Source organism: Pristis pectinata, chromosome 12, assembly GCF_009764475.1.
Source record: "Pristis pectinata isolate sPriPec2 chromosome 12, sPriPec2.1.pri, whole genome shotgun sequence".
Classification (NCBI taxonomy): Eukaryota; Metazoa; Chordata; class Chondrichthyes; order Rhinopristiformes; family Pristidae; genus Pristis; species Pristis pectinata.
This window is the reverse complement of record NC_067416.1, coordinates 37,766,697-37,782,701: the sequence shown is the minus strand read 5'-3', so window position 1 is coordinate 37,782,701 and position 16,005 is coordinate 37,766,697. Positions and strand designations below refer to the sequence as shown.

General features: G+C 37.4%; 2 protein-coding genes across 8 annotated transcripts in view; one reads left to right on the top strand and one right to left on the bottom strand.

Annotated features, from left to right (window-relative positions):
* fam13c (family with sequence similarity 13 member C) overlaps nucleotides 1–1,473 on the top strand; it is a 91,728-nt gene extending 90,255 nt beyond the window's left edge. For all 6 annotated transcript variants that reach the window (XM_052027621.1, XM_052027625.1, XM_052027620.1 and 3 more), the window contains 2 exons: nucleotides 78–179; nucleotides 1,335–1,473. In XM_052027621.1, coding sequence (XP_051883581.1) covers nucleotides 78–179; nucleotides 1,335–1,467 — 235 coding nt within the window. In that variant the 3' untranslated portion in view covers nucleotides 1,468–1,473. The remainder of the gene's footprint in view (nucleotides 1–77; nucleotides 180–1,334) is intronic.
* Nucleotides 1,474–4,755: 3,282 nt separating this feature from the next.
* Nucleotides 4,756–16,005, bottom strand: part of phyhiplb (phytanoyl-CoA 2-hydroxylase interacting protein-like b) — a 50,222-nt gene continuing 38,972 nt past the window's right edge. For both annotated transcript variants that reach the window (XM_052027627.1, XM_052027628.1), the window contains 4 exons: nucleotides 10,238–10,434; nucleotides 8,499–8,673; nucleotides 7,149–7,266; nucleotides 4,756–5,300 (listed from right to left, as the gene is read on the bottom strand). In XM_052027627.1, the coding sequence (XP_051883587.1) occupies nucleotides 4,766–5,300; nucleotides 7,149–7,266; nucleotides 8,499–8,673; nucleotides 10,238–10,434 (1,025 nt within the window). In that variant the 3' untranslated portion in view covers nucleotides 4,756–4,765. The remainder of the gene's footprint in view (nucleotides 5,301–7,148; nucleotides 7,267–8,498; nucleotides 8,674–10,237; nucleotides 10,435–16,005) is intronic.

Sequence of the window (16,005 nt, the reverse complement as noted above, 5' to 3'; positions counted from 1 at the left end):
CTGTCATTAACTTTGAGAATTCATATCTGCACAACCTGCTGTGATATGTACTGTGTATGTTTTCATTATTCATTCAGGCCTGAACTGTTGGAACATCTTCGTGAAACTAAAGCAGAGAAAAAGAAACTTCGTAAAACTCTCCGAGAGTTTGAAGATCAATTCTACAAACAAACAGGAAGGTAAATTAGACCAGTTATCAGATGTGGGTGTATGTATTACTAATAAATCAGTCAAATCATTCCGTAATGGAGGGAACTTTTGAGGATTTTGTTAATTTAAACATTATCAATGAAACAAGATGGGAATTATTAATTAATCAAAGGATTCCATGATCAATTGTATTTTAAAATACAAACCAAAAACCTGAAATGATCTTTGGTGTTACAGTAATCAAGATATAAAATGTTTTGCTCCCATACAGTGCATGTGCACATGCTTCACACATGGCAAGCTGCACCAGACACACATGCATCATATCACTCAGCTTATACTGATTACCTCATTCAGAAAGTGAAGCATTCCTTATATTTTTGAGGGATTTCCCTTTTCTGCACTCCTATTCCTATACTCAAATTATTGCCAGGAGATATTCCTAACAATTCTGCGAAATACAGGTCCTTTAGGGCCATTGTCTTTAAACACAGGTGAAGTAATTTCACCCATTCCATTCTCTCATTCTGTCTGTATAAAATGACATCTGTGACTAACACGTCTCCTTAACAGCACATGCCTCCCATTCCATGCCCACTCTACCTCTCCAACCTAATTTGCCAAAACCGGCAAGCATTTTTAACTAATTCTGAAGCAAGTCAAATCTGGAAGCAAAATATTTTGCCCTATACCAAGGCACTTCCATTTAACTGCCCACATTACAATGAATAAAATGAAGTGAACTGACAGGATAGGTAGGGATGAATTATTTGTTTGAAATGTATATTTTACAAGACCACTATGTTAGAAGTTATGCTGAATGCAAATCCAAAAAAAAACTTTTCAGTAAAGATTTGGAACTGTTTTAACATTTCCTCCTGTTTCAATGATTAGATGAGTAAAACTTGTATGGGGGATGGTAAGAATTAACAGTGCATTGTTTCTTGTCTGTGTGTTTGTTTCTTCCCTTGCCCCTGGAATGCTGGCCAATGGGTCAGTTTGACTCCAAATGATATGACATATTGCCTTTGCTTGACCTCTTTGCCTGACAGTAGAGCTGACACCTGAAGCTGTGTCTGGGGGAAAACTGCAATTGCAAATTCACACCCTCGCTCTCTAGAATTTTAATTAACCACGTTACATTTCCTGTAAATGGTAAACTGTTACACCAATTTTTCCTGTAGGAACGTACAGAAAGAAGATCGCATACCAATGGCTGAAGAATACAATGAGTACAAACACACAAAAGCTAAGCTTCGATTGTTGGAGGTTCTCATCACTAAGCTCGATGGCTCAAAAACTCTACTTAGTTCTTAAAAAAAGAAATCATTCCTTGAAGACTATTTTCTTGTCCTTGCCACAAGCAGAGGAAGTTATTCAAACCTCTCTAAAGCTCCTGGATATTTCAAGCTCGCATTTGTGCCATAGAAACTCTTGGCTGCACTTTATTAACTACTGACGTCTATATATTCCAACAGTGACAGCAAGAATGAACACAAAAGTTGCTGAGCAACTAATCAAAGTCATTGTTACTAAAGACAAAATGTTACAAGATGCACTGATATTTTTGAGCAGCTAGCTTCGAGAATTTTATTAAATAGACCTTTCTTGATGTTGATAAACAATATTTGAATTAATTTTTGGCAGGAGAGGTGTTTTGGATGAACACGATTATTAATGGTCTCTGTTTGAGACCCCATAGCACTTTATTTGTATCATCCTGGACTGAAAAGGGAGAGTATGTACAGTGATAAAAGCCTGGCGAGGACTCATGTTTTTGATGATTTCAGTTTATATCATATTAAGTAGTTGTTTGCGGTTTAAATACAATCAAACATTATCATTGCTTGATAATGGAAGAAATTCAAAGTGAATTTACAATTGTCTGGACTCAACCCATTTTCTCAAGACCATTTAAAACAAGGTGAAGATGCAGTTCCTTTAGCCATTTTAGATCCACTTAAGAACCAGGATTGCCGTATCTTTATACTGTTCACTAGATGTGATTTCATTTATATTTTTGGATAGTATACTAAAAAAATGTTTGTAATGTTTTGTAACTTTCATAATTTTCATAAATAGTAACATTCTGAGACAATAATATTTCTGCATGCATAATATTCCTGTGGTGCTTTATTAGTCTTTGTGCATTATGTTATGATTCACTTAAACTGTCCCACTCAATCCTTTCAATCAATCAATCATTGCAGTCTGAAATACGGATTTTCCACAAGATATATGTAGACAAGGAAAGACATTTGGGCAATCTTAGATCATGATCCAAAAGAACCTCAAGTGACTTCAGTTTTTATTTAATAGCTCTGTGACTGGCTCTTGTTAAAGCTCTCTCCATAGTTACATATTATCAATGAATTTGACTATTTGCATTAAGCATCAAGTCACCACCATAAATTTGAAACACCACTGTTCCAAATAATAATTCCTATAGTAGAAAGCTTGCCCACTCAAAAGTCCCTCACCTAATTCATAACAGCTGCTTCCTTCACTTCAGTAATTTCTCACTAATTTAATCTTAATATTCACCTTCTTTTAGTAACAACTTTTCACTTAGGTCTCAGTCTGATGTTTTTTGGAAATAACTCATTGAAGCAAGGTTTTCGTCGGTCCACTTTATGCCATTTTGTCAAACAGAAATTCAAACAGCTGGCTGAAGGTTAGTGTTGTAAAGTAACCTTCAAGTTTATCTTGATAATGAGTTCCATTATTTTCTGGCAGGAATGTCAAACCATTAGCTGAGACTCAAGCATAAATCATATGTCTTATGTTATGAGCCCATGTCTGTCACAGACCTCCAGATAATCAACAAGACTGGTCCTTCTGCTGACCAGCAAACCAGGCAGTTCCCCAGTTAACTGCCTGCTAAATCTGGCCTTAACTTGTGAAGTTCATGCCTGGGGACCTGCTCCAGGTATTAGATTGCCCCAATGCAGGGCAATGTTTTTCCAGTTTTAAATGACTATTCCCACCTCAGAATTGCCTTTATAGCTGGTTAAACTATGTCTGCAGATTTACCAGCTGTCAAGAACTTGAATATATCTCTTATTTCACTTTCAAAAATATTCAGTAATTATTAAAATTAATTCTGCTATTAAGGATGTAAAATTATGTAATTTTTAAAAAAACAAAACTAAAACTCAATTAGATTCATTTAAATCAATGAAAAGTAAATTGTATTTACCTTTTTCCCCTATAGCTGATTTTATTTTTCCAATTCAACAAATGAGCTCACTGGAATTATGCCAGGTCTAGCTTGGGTAAATACTAAGTAAATATCAAATATCCAAACCTTGCTGCCTGTAGTTGCACTACTCCACCATTAGTTTCATAGCAGTGTCTAGTCAAGGTATCATAACATGTTTCAAACTTTTTTTTAATGTTTATTTGAACTGAATTTATTTTGCAATGCCAAATGAATGTACAGAAAAGTTAAATCTTTATAATACATGAATAGTCTACCAAAAATTTTTGTTGCTCAATTGGAATTTCTATGTAAAATGGAACTAAAAATTAATTTCCTTGCATGGTCTAGGTATTAGTAACTTGAAGCAGCACAAAGCAAAGCTTGATCCTTGGATGGAAGCATTTATTCAAAATCATATTGGCAATGTAAGAATTTAACTTGGGTTGTACAATTTGAACCACAATCTACAATTCCTGTTTCTTATTTCATCAGATCAAGAAATGTGATTTGTAAAGAGTGTTAAATGCAGTGATAAGTTGCCACTCTTAATTAAAATTTTTAAGAGTTGTTTAGAAAAGCACCCCCCCCCCCTTCTCTGGGAACATTCAATAACCCTGTTGTTCACTGATGAAAACTGTATATGCATTTTTTAAAGAAATCATAAATTATTGTTTGCTTAACACAAATAATGCCAATATTTGTATTTCTTTGCAGGTAGCTATTTATCAAAGTGTGTATGTTTATAAGAAGAATAATAGTTAATAATATAAATAAGTTTAGTGTTGGAATGTAATAAATAAGATAGGTAATAACTGCATTTTACAAGCATTTAATTTTTCATAACTGTCAAATTACTACAAAAATGTTCTATAGTTAATCATACACTGCACTGTAAATCTTTGAAGAGTACAAATACAAATATTTTTCTATTGTATTATGTTTATTTTCTTCAAATACAGCAATTTTTCTTTTAAACTAACTGTTAGCTGTACTAGTAATTAGTTGTAAGTGTCAGATACTGTATTTCTCCTGCAAGATAGGTCATGCTGCAAACACACCTTCATGCTCGTTCCAATTGGTGGTAGTTTATTCTCGTTAAATATCTCTTTTAAGAACACTACATAAGCTAATATCTTTGCTTTGCAAGAGCACATAACATTAATTATTTTCTTTTAAAGCAAAGCATTGTTGTAATTCTTAAAGCAGGAATTTGTGTTTATTAGCTTTTTTTTAGAACTTTGCAACAACTTTACCAAATATCTCACAAGAAACATACATTTACATACTTCAGTAAATAAAACAACTAGCTGTAAGCTTTTGATGAAAAGCTGCTTAATATGCTTCGAGGAAAAAATGGAATAACACAATGAAAACTATATTAATGTCAAGAGTGTGTAATCGTACACTGTTCAGTTAACGCCCAACACTAATATTACAGGTTTTGCAACTAGGATCTTTTTTTGCATTTGCTGTGGACAGACTCATCAACTGATGGCCACTGATCTCAGCCACGGTACCAAGAGAGAGATCCACAGGGTCGGTGTAGATTATTTCTAAAATAGCATCCTGAACATGATGATAAACCAGCCTACCATCCTCCTCAGTGCATGTCAGGAATGTGTTGTCTGCGATATTTAGCTGAGGAAGTCGTTGCTTGCAGAATTCATCTCCTGCTGATCCCACAGGTGCAATAACAAGGATGATATAGTGGTAAGCTGTATACATACAATAAAAATCTCCAAAATAGAGGTTTGTGTTTTGGTTGAAGAGTTTGCTAGCAGGGATCTGATAGCGGTATCTGCCATAAGGTGAATCATGTGGAGGTTTTCCAGTGTTGAATTCAGTGTTGCAGCTAAAGAAAATGCCTTCCAGTTTCCCACTGATGGGGGAACCATGACTGCCACTGTTATCTTTTGCGGAAGGTTGCATTATTTTCCCTTGTTTCTCCCTGAAAGTGATTTTTATGTAATTAATATAACTTATCCTTCACAAGTATGGAGCAGTAACTAATTACATGTTTAGACTGTTCATTTTCATACTTAAAATGTTGGAATATATTGTTTGTCCTTTTTGTTACTAAATTGTTGAAAAAGAATTGCATGTGCATCTTTTAATGCACGTACCAGAATTTCTCCATAGTTCTAGTTACACGTGTCTGTAAAAATTGATGGTAATGTAAAGTTTGTACATTCCATCTCTAGCCACCTTTCTGATCACTTGACCCACCTAATCTCTCATTATTTTGATGTGGAACCAAGAACATATCTTCCATGCTCCACAACATCAGTGAAGGTCCCTGTATTGTGTCCCCTCCTGGCTTGCAACACTTAAGTGCTGTGAACCCTACTCTAGGTTAGATTGTTGCTGGCTTTCATTAAGTGGCCTGTGTGGGGTTCAATTAGGAAAATAATAAATAGGTTTACTAATCATAACCACACTGTTCTCTGGGGGGGAAAAAAAAGTCAAATTAATTTTGGAAGGACAAATCAAGGTAGGACATGCACAGTAAATGGTAGGGCACTGAGGAGTGCGGAGGAACAAAGGGATCTGGGAGTTCAGATACATAATTCCCTGAAAGTGGCGTCACAGGTAGACAGGGTTGTAAAGAAGGCTTTTGGCATCCTGGCATTCATAAGTCAAAGTATTGAGTATAGGAGTTGGGATGTTATGGTGAGGTTGTATGAGACATTGGTGAGGCCAAATTTGGAGTACTGTGCGCAGTTCTGGTCACCTATCAGTAAGATTGAAAGAGTGCAGAGAAGATTTACTAGAATGTTGCCGGGTCTTCAGGAGCTGAGTTATAGGGAAAGATTGAACAGGTTAGGACTTTATTCCTTGGAGCGTAGAAGAATGAGGGGAGATTTGATAGAGGTTTACAAAATTATGAGGGGTATAGACAGAGTAAATGCGAGTAGGCTCTTTCCACCTAGATTAGGAGAGATAAGTATGAGAGGACATGGCTTTCGGGTGAAAGGGGAAAGGTTTTGGGGGAACATTAGGGGGAAATTCTTCACTCAGAGAGTGGTGGAACGAGTTGCCATCTGAAATGGTAAATGCGGGCTCACTCTTGAGTTTTAAGAATAAATTGGAAAGATATATGGAGGGGAGAGGTCTGCATGGTTATGGACCGAGTGCCGGTAAATGGGACTAGCGGAATAAAGTTTCGGCACAGACTAGAAGGGCCGAATGGCCTGTTTCTGTGCTGTCGTGTTCTATGGTTCTAATGTTAAACTGCAAGGTGAAAATAATTTGCATTTAGTGAGCATGTAAATTAACCTTGGATGTCTAGAACCCTCCTTCCCTGGGAATCTGCGTTGTAATATTTTTGGTAACTGAATTTTTAAATGTAGTAGTCATTAAGACCTCCAGAATAGAAACACCCCAATTATAACATTTTGCAGTTTCCCTCTGCACAGCATTCGATATCATAAATATTTATGATATCAAATTGTTATAGAAGTTCCACATTTAATAATAATTTAAAGATTTCCTAAAGCACTTTCAAATATTTAGTTACTTTAGGGCCCATTTAAAGTTAAATTCATTTGTATGTATTGAGTAAATCTTTATTTTTAGCTTGTTCACTATCAGTGGCAAATTTGGGTATCTAGCAATAAAGACTGCCTTGCTTAATGTATAGCCCTAAATATTTGTATATGTTCACAGATTATTTTCTCCCAGTTGTTTAAGATGATGCTGATTATTAGCTATTTTAATTTTTAAAAATCTATCATACAAACTGCAATTTTTCTCAAACTTACCAACAATAAATAATTGTTTTTGTAATTTTTCTTACCGAACATAGTCAAAGTATTCTTTGTGTTGGTTACGATAGAAAACTGAAAACTTCAACATCCGTCCTGAAATTGCTTCAGCTTTTTCCATCAACTGTGTTAGATGAACCTTGGAATAGTCTGCAGAAAAATACAAGGCTTTCTATTAATAGCATTACAATGATTCAATTTTCAATATTAAAACACAATAATTATTTGTTATATAAGTAAAATATTATCTGGTCAAATAAATGTGAAAAATATTATCTCCAGGGCCCAAAATTCCAAACTAACTAATCAAAACCATTTTCTGTTGTATTTAAATATCAGGGAAAAGAAATGTTTTTCTTTAATTTTCTTGTCAGATATTTTTCATGTTCATCACTCAAATAGCTGTGATTAAACTATGAGCTTAGATTTTAGGGAAAAATTGTGGGATCTTTGAATTGTTCCACCACAGGACTACGGACAATGGGCCAACAGGCCTCCTCATTAAAACTTGTGGCAATATATCACTACCCAGGTTTAAATGAACACTTTTGTGTTTTAACCTATAGAGTGGAACAGATTTTCAAATTGCTATTGGGGCAAAAAAAAATCTGATATTGTAGAATTCACTATGACATGGTTGTGTTATACTATAGATTCCTTTGCAGACATGGCCTGATATTTCACTTCTATTGAAAGATGGGACCGAATTGTGCAAAATTGTTCCTTTTCTCTGCTGTTGGATAGATGTCTAGATGTCTAGATTACAGCGCACTGGTATCTCCCTTTCACCTACATCATCTACCAAGCTCTGAGCTTTCTGCTGATGTGCTGTCCACTGTCTTGCAGTTTTTCCTTGACTGAACAGTTCTGCTGATGGGCTGGTTGCTACTCAGTCAGCTTCCTCCTGTAGCTTGCAATTTGTTTCCCGGATCAATGTTATCCTTTACTGGCTTTTTCAGACATTATGTTCTTTTTCTGTGTAAACACTCTTCTCTTCGACTGCCTCTACAGGTGCTTTATTGCCACCTCATGATCCATATGTGACTCCTCTAATGGACGGTGGATCATCTTATTCTCTAATGACTACTGAATCTTTCTAAAAGTTGTCATCTGCCTCAGCAACAATGGCAGCTCACAGAAAATTGTGGGTATTAATACCTTGCAGATATTGTCCAGGAATTTCTCCTGTGTACTGCAGCTGCTAACAATAGAAATGTTGAAGGGCAGGAAAAGTGTTGTTCGCCACTCATTGATTTTTGATGCAGTGGTAGAGTAGGGCTATAAACTCACATTGGAGGCATTCTTGAAGAGTTGACTTTTATGACCTCATGATGTTGGATATTTTGTTAGACTGTGTTTGAGAAATTTAAATAACACTTTACCTGCAGTACAGAATTCCACAACTTCGCTCCAGTCAGAAACAGTATAATCGCCATCACCTTGTTTTGAGGCAGTCTGAACAGCTACAGTATACTCTGTTCTGGGACTCAAGAACCAGTGACCACGCACTGTCATTGGCAGAGGAACTGCTTTTGCCACCAGTTTAGTAGGAACATCCTGCAGAACAAAATGAAATTCTGATCTCACAAATGAAACATTAATAGAACAGACACCACAGTGATCATGATTAAAACTACATTTTCTTTAAGGTATTCAAGTTACAAAAATATTGAATTCATAATTTAATATCTAAGATTTTTTGGATTATACACATTCAGCGATGAAGTATGTTAACTCGTGGTATATGGAATTTCATTGTGTTTTCATATGTCATCATTACATGGGAACTATAGCAAGAAACTCCCATTTTTTTTAACGACTGGAAGCAAGAGCCAAGGTCCACTTGGAAAAGCTGTCTAACCATTACTACTCAGTCTTCAATAAATGTTGCACTTTACAGTGTGTGATATTACTCACTCAATCCTGTGAAGCACTCTCAAGTATATCCATCAGAAGAGTGCAAAATGACAAAAATGAGCAGGGATACGTTACTGAACAAAGGGTTGGAGAATCATAGTTATACAGCATGGAGACATGCTGACCAAGGTGTTTTCTTGAGCTAATCCTATTTGCTTGCATTTGGCCCATATCCCTCTGAACCTTTTCTATCCATGTACTTATCCAAATGTTTTTCAGAAGTTGTAACTGGCACATGAAAACTTCCCACTGTGCAGATGTTGACTTACCTGTCTTGTGAACAGGAGTTATGTTAGTTAAGGGAGGAGTGGCAGTTACAGGCTGATGTCCCAGATGATCTGTTAACAGCTGTCTCAAGTAATGCATTTATTATATTCATCAGGAAATGTAATTGCATGCTGCAACTGATGGAGCAGTTATTGAATGAATTGGCTTTTCAAATCTTGTTTTAAAATAAGCAATGAGCCAACCTAATGAAAGAATGATCAAAAGCACTAGCTCCTTAAATGTCAGAATCGCAAAACATTCCATGACTGACTATTGGTTATTTTTATCAAAAAGGTATTACAAGTAGTAAGTGAGTGGAGCAACTTTTTGGTCTGTGTATGTAACAATGTAAATGGACAAAATACACACATTACTATGCATCACAGCTAAAGCATTTTGTTCCATTGTGTTTGTAATGATGTCTATTGGGGTTTATTTTAAATAGGCTAATTATATATTATGAGGATTGTATATAGCACACTTAAATTCTAACATTTGCCTCCTACTATACACAGCTTTCATTGCTACTGATTTGCATCTCAAACTACTTCTTGATGTCACCTCTCGATTCAAGGCTTTCTCTTGCCCCTTATGTGGAATCATTCATTTTCCCTCTTCCATTTTGTCATTGCTCCACATTGTTCAAGGGCTATTTCTGTTTCTTGATCACCCTCCTTTAATATGTTTGGGTACGTGCTTCTGGACTACCTTGAATCAGAAGCTTTAAGGTACAGCACGAGGAACAAGTAACCATACAGATACCATTTCCATTATACAATAATGAAACAATAATTCTCCTTTAAAAAGAGTAACTACATCATCAATTGGAGATCTTTCACTGAAATATCTCTCTATTTATAATTATTTGGTGAAACAGCATTGGTCTATGAAATATTAAACATGGTGACTTTATGTACAGTTTACAATAGTATTTTACCTTGTGCTTGAATTTATTGGAATTCTTGGTTTCTTTCTTGTTCAGATCAATAAAGTAATGTGTGATACGATCTTTATATTTTGAATCCATGCTCCATGAGATTTTGAAAGAATCACATGTGATGTTGTTTATTTTTATGTTATGAGGAACAGCGAGCTCTTCCATCTCAGCAATGCCACTATCTTGTGATTTGTTTCCTGTGGGGGGAAAAAAAGTATTTTTGAAGTATGATATACAGTATATACATAATTCAGATTAATATAATCACAGAAGGTTAACAAATTTCTAGATCCCAATTCAAGCATTTATCTACCATCCTGCAATATCTACTTTTCTACCTCTGGGTTTAATATATGGTGTAGTGCAAGAACTTCACTAGCAAGCACTGCCACACTCTTCACCTGCGAGGCATTTTCTCTAACGCACTGCATAGTGGGGAGTTGCAGTAGCCATGGGTAGCACCCTGAAGTAATCCCTTGCCCTTACTCCACTTCCATTAAGTCACTGCATTTTAACTCATCACCTCCCTGAAACTCCTTCTCCCATGAACCCCAATCCTTGAATCCCATCCCTTTCCCTGATATTCCTATCTCCTAATTCACAAACATTGTGCATCAGAGAACATGTCCTCAGAATGGAGAGGGTATGGCAAAGATGGGACTCGGCTGTGACTGCCAACCCAATCAATCAACGCAGTAATGTCATATCCAAATCTTATTGCCCCACAGTACTGAATGACTAAAAATAAAAATTGACAAAATTTGTCATTTCTTTCACACAAGCCTTGACCATCCCCCGAGTCCAATGTTGACATCAACTGTTAAATAATGGCAGTGGGTCACATTGTCATCGCTGATAAAATGGCTTAACGTATAAAAAGAACAGGCATGTACCTCCACTTATAACGTGGGATTCAATGGGAAAAGGGGGCATTTGCGTTACAGAAAATCACAATATGGAAGGGTTTTTTTTGGAACACAACCAAGTCCCATTACATCCTTTTGTGAAAGTGGGTGGGTAACTAAACAGCGAGTTGGAGGTGGTGGCTCCAAGTATGTCCCTGTCCTCAACAATGACTGGGCTCTACATGTGACTGCTAAAGATATGGTTGAAGCATTCACAGACATGTTCAGCCAGAAGTCCTGAGTGGATGTGCCATCTTGGCTATTTCCTGAGACCTCCACCATGACAGAAATCAGGACAACCAATTCCATTCACTTCACTCGGTATCAAACAATTGTTGAGAGCACAAGATACAGCAAAGGCTATGAGAGTCCCGCCCGTAGTACTCCAAAACTAGTAGCGCCTCTATTTGTTCCAGTACAGTTACAAAACTGGAATCTAAGAGACAATGTGGAAAATGGCCCAGCTCTGTTCTGTCACAAAAAGCAAGATAAAACCATTCCAGGTAATTACCATATAATGTTCACCCTCAATCATCAGCAAAACGACAGAAGGCATCATTAATGGTATTATAAAGTGGCACCTACACTTCAATAGCCCACTCATCAACGGCTAGTTTGAGTTTTGTCAGGACTACGTGGCTCTTGACCTTATCACATCCTCAGTTTAAACACAATCCTAACAGCTGAGTTTCAGAAGTGAAGAGTTTCTATTCTGACATCATTACAGCATTTGACTGAGTGTGGTATCAAGGGGTGACAATCCTTTACAGTAAAAGACCTTGTTGAGCTGTCCACACTAAACTTTATTCCACAGATTTTAATATGTTTCTGTTTTTTTTCAAATATTCTGGAAATACAAGTCAACAATGGTGGGAATACAAAACATACAATATACATAAACTATAAATTATAAACCCAATTAGATTTGTTATTTTATTGATTTAAGGCAGGGTGTATAACTGGTGATAAATTTGCTGCTTGCTGTTTGGGCTCTGCTGAAGTAGAATTATATTCCCACAACTAACTCTGGATAACTAAATACGTTAAAAAAGGCATCACCACGGTGACATTAACCATATGGGTCTATGCTGTTCATGCTATTGAGATCTACTGATATATTTTGCATCATGTGAAGTCCTTGGAAGTCCATGTGAAGTCCTTGTTACATCAGAAATACATAAAAAAGAATTGAAGGAAGTCTTTACTATTTATTCACTTAGCATCAAGTGGTTTATCTAGAAGAGTACCTAAGAACACAAGAAACAGAAACAAGAGTAGGCCATTTATCCTCTCATGCCTGCTCCTCCATTCAATAAGATTATGACTGAGCTTTCACTTTGGTACTATTTTCCTGCATTAACCCAAATCCCTTAATATCTAAAAATCTGTCAGTCACTTTCTTGAATTGGGGTTGAGAGGGAAAAATAAATCAGCCATGATCAAACAGCAAAGCAGACTCAAAGGGCCGAATGACCTAATTCTGCTTTTATGTCTTATGAAATTACAAAGATTCACCTTTTCTCATCTTGAATGGTTGATTCTTGAGACAGGCGTCCCTGGTTCTGGACACCCTTGCCAGGCTAAATAAAATCCCTAAATGTACCCTATCAAGTCCTGTAAAAATTTTATACATTTCAATGAGATCACCTTTATTCTTTTAAAGTAGAGAACTTAATTTCATTTAAATCAGTAGGCTTAATCTGTCTTCATATTACAAATCTATGATCCCAAGAATCAACGTGGTGACTCTTTACTTCACACCCTCAATCGCAAACATTCACTTCCTGAGGAAAGATGACCAGATCTGTTTGCAGTATTCCAGATGCTGCCTCAGCAGGCTATTAGATTATTGAGACATTTGTAATCTTCGTGCAAGAAAGGCCAACATACTAAGTGCCTTCCTAATTGCTTGCTGTATCAGCATGTTCACTTTCTGTGATTTGTATACAAGGATATCTAAATACCAAGACCTTTCAAGCTCTCATCATTTAAAGAAATTCACTGCCTCTATTTTTCCTACTAAAGTGGATGACCTCACATTTTTCCACATTATATTCCATCTGCCTTGTGCTTACCCATTCAATTAGTCTGCCTATTTCTCCCTGAATCTTCTCGACATCCTTCTCACAGCCCACACTGCCACCAACTTTCCATTACATCCAGGGCTGAATATATTGCATGTGATCTCTTCATCCAAATCATAGCCATAGAATGCGAACAACTAAGGCCCCAGCAGCATTCCCTGCAGCACCACAGCAATCACAACCTCCCAACCCTGAAAATGCTCCATTAGGCCCTACTCTCTGTTTTCTGTCCATTAACCAATCCTCAACCTATGCTGGTATATTATTTCAATTACGATACACTCTAATTTTGTTTAATAATGTCATGCATAGCAGCTTATCCTGAAAGTCCACATACACCATGCCAACAACTTCATTCTTATCCTGCTAGTTAAACCTTAAAAAATTCCAACAGATTTATCAAAAAGAATTTCCCTTTCATAAAACCATGTTGACCTCTTCCCAATCCTATTATTGTTTCTAAGTATCCTAATGGATTGGCTGGTTTAAAGGAATAGGGATGATCACATGTGACCCTGAAACATTCTAACCGTCGGTCATTCTCCTCAAAACTCATCAGTTCCAATTCCTACAAACATGCATCAAGTCAATGAATTCAGTTCTAATTCATAGACAGGGTAAACCCAATCTATGGGAAGATTTCTAACTGAAAGAAAAAAAAGACTAGATCTGCAAATATGAAACTGCTGAGAAATTCTTTCTCCAAATCACCAGTTCAGAGCATTTGCAAGTTTAAAGTTGATCATTAAATCCTGAAACAAAGAACATTTTTTTAAAGACCATGCAAGTCACATATTTAAATAGGTCTACCTTGTTGCAGTAGGTTTTTCTTCAAGGAATTTTTTAAAATTCTTTTCATTCAGCACAATACAGGCCCTTCAGCCCACAATGTTGTGCTGACCTTTAAACCTCGCCTAAGACTATCTAACCCCTTCCTCCCACATATCCCTCCATTTTAAATTCCTCCATATGCTTATCTAGCAATCTCTTGAATTTGACCAATGTACCTGCCTCCACCACCACCCCAGGCAGCGCATTCCATGCACCAACCACTCTCTGGGTAAAAAACCTTCCTCTGATATCTCCCTTGAACTTCCCACCCATTATTTTAAAGCCATACCCTCTTGTATTGAGCATTGGTGCCCTGGGAAAGAGGCACTGGCTGTCTACTCTATCTATTCCTCTTAATATTTTGTACACCTCTATCATGTCTCCTCTCATCCTCCTCCTCTCCAAAGAGTAAAGCCCTAGCTCCTTAGTCTTTCCTCATAATGCACACTCTCTAAACCAGGCAGCATCCTGGTAAATCTCCTCTGCACCCTTTCCAACGCTTCCACATCCTTCTTATAATGAGGCGACCAGAACTGGACACAGTACTCTAAGTGTGGTCTAACCAGAGTTTTGTAGAGCTGCATCATTATCTCACGGCTCTTAAACTTGATCCCACGACTTATGAATGCCTTTCTTAACTACTCTTTCCACCTGTGAGGTAACCTTCAGGGATCTGTGAATATGAACCCCCAGATCCCTTTGCTCCTCCACACTACCCAAAATCCTGCCATTAACTTTGTACTCCACCTTGGAGTTTGTCCTTCCAAAGTGTACCACCTCACACTTCTCCGAATTGAACTCCATCTGCCACTTCTCAGCCCAGGTCTGCATCCTATCAATGTTCCTCTGCAATCTTCGACATTCCTCCACATTATCCACAACACCACCAACCTTTGTGTCATCTGCAAACTTGCTAACCCACCCTTATACCCCTTCATCCAAGTCATTAATAAAAATTACAAAAAGCAGAACCGATCCTTGTGGGACACCACTTAGTCACAGCCCTCCAATCTGAATGCACTCCCTCCACCACAACCCTCTGCTTTCTACAGGCAAGCCAATTCTGAATCCACACAGCCAAGCCTCCCTGGATCCCATGCCCTCTGACCTTCTGAATAAGCCTACCATGTGGAACCTTGTCAAACGCCTTACTAAAATCCATGTAGATCACATCTACTGCTCTACCCTCATCAATCTGCCTGGTCACCTCCTCAAAGAACCCTATTAGGCTTGTGAGACATGATCTGCCCTTCACAAAGCCATGCTGACTGTCCCTGATCAGACCATGATTCTCTAAATGCCCATAGATCCTATCTCTAAGAGTCCTTTCTAACAGCTTGTCCATCACAGACATAAGTCTCACTGGTCTATAATTCCCTGGACTATCCCTACTACCTTTCTTGAATAAGGGGACAACATTTGCCACCCTCCAATCCTCCGGTACCATTCCCGTGGACAACGAGGACTCAAAGATCTTAGCCAATGGTTCAGCAATCTCCTCCCTTGCCTCACAGAGCAGCCTGGGGAATATTCCATCAGGCCCCGGGGACTTATCTGTCCTAATATTTTCTAACAGCTCCAACACAACCTTGACAAGACCCTGCATGGTAGGCTGGTCCAGAAGATTAAGGCGCATGGAATCCAAAGTAAGTTTGCTCATTGGATCCAAAACTGGCTTGGTGATAGGAGGCAGAGGGTAATAGTGGACAGATGCATTTCTGATAGGAAGTCTGTGAACAGTGGTATGGGACTCTTGTTGTTTGTGGTAATACATTATCAATCTAAATATAAGTGTAAGAGGTATGATTAGTAAATTTGTGGATGACATGAAAGTTGGTGGTATTGTCTAAGACTACAGCAGGATATAGATCAGTTGGAAAGGTGAGCGGAGTGTTGGCAGATTGAACTTAATCCCAATATGTGCAAGGTAATGCATTTTGGAAAGTCA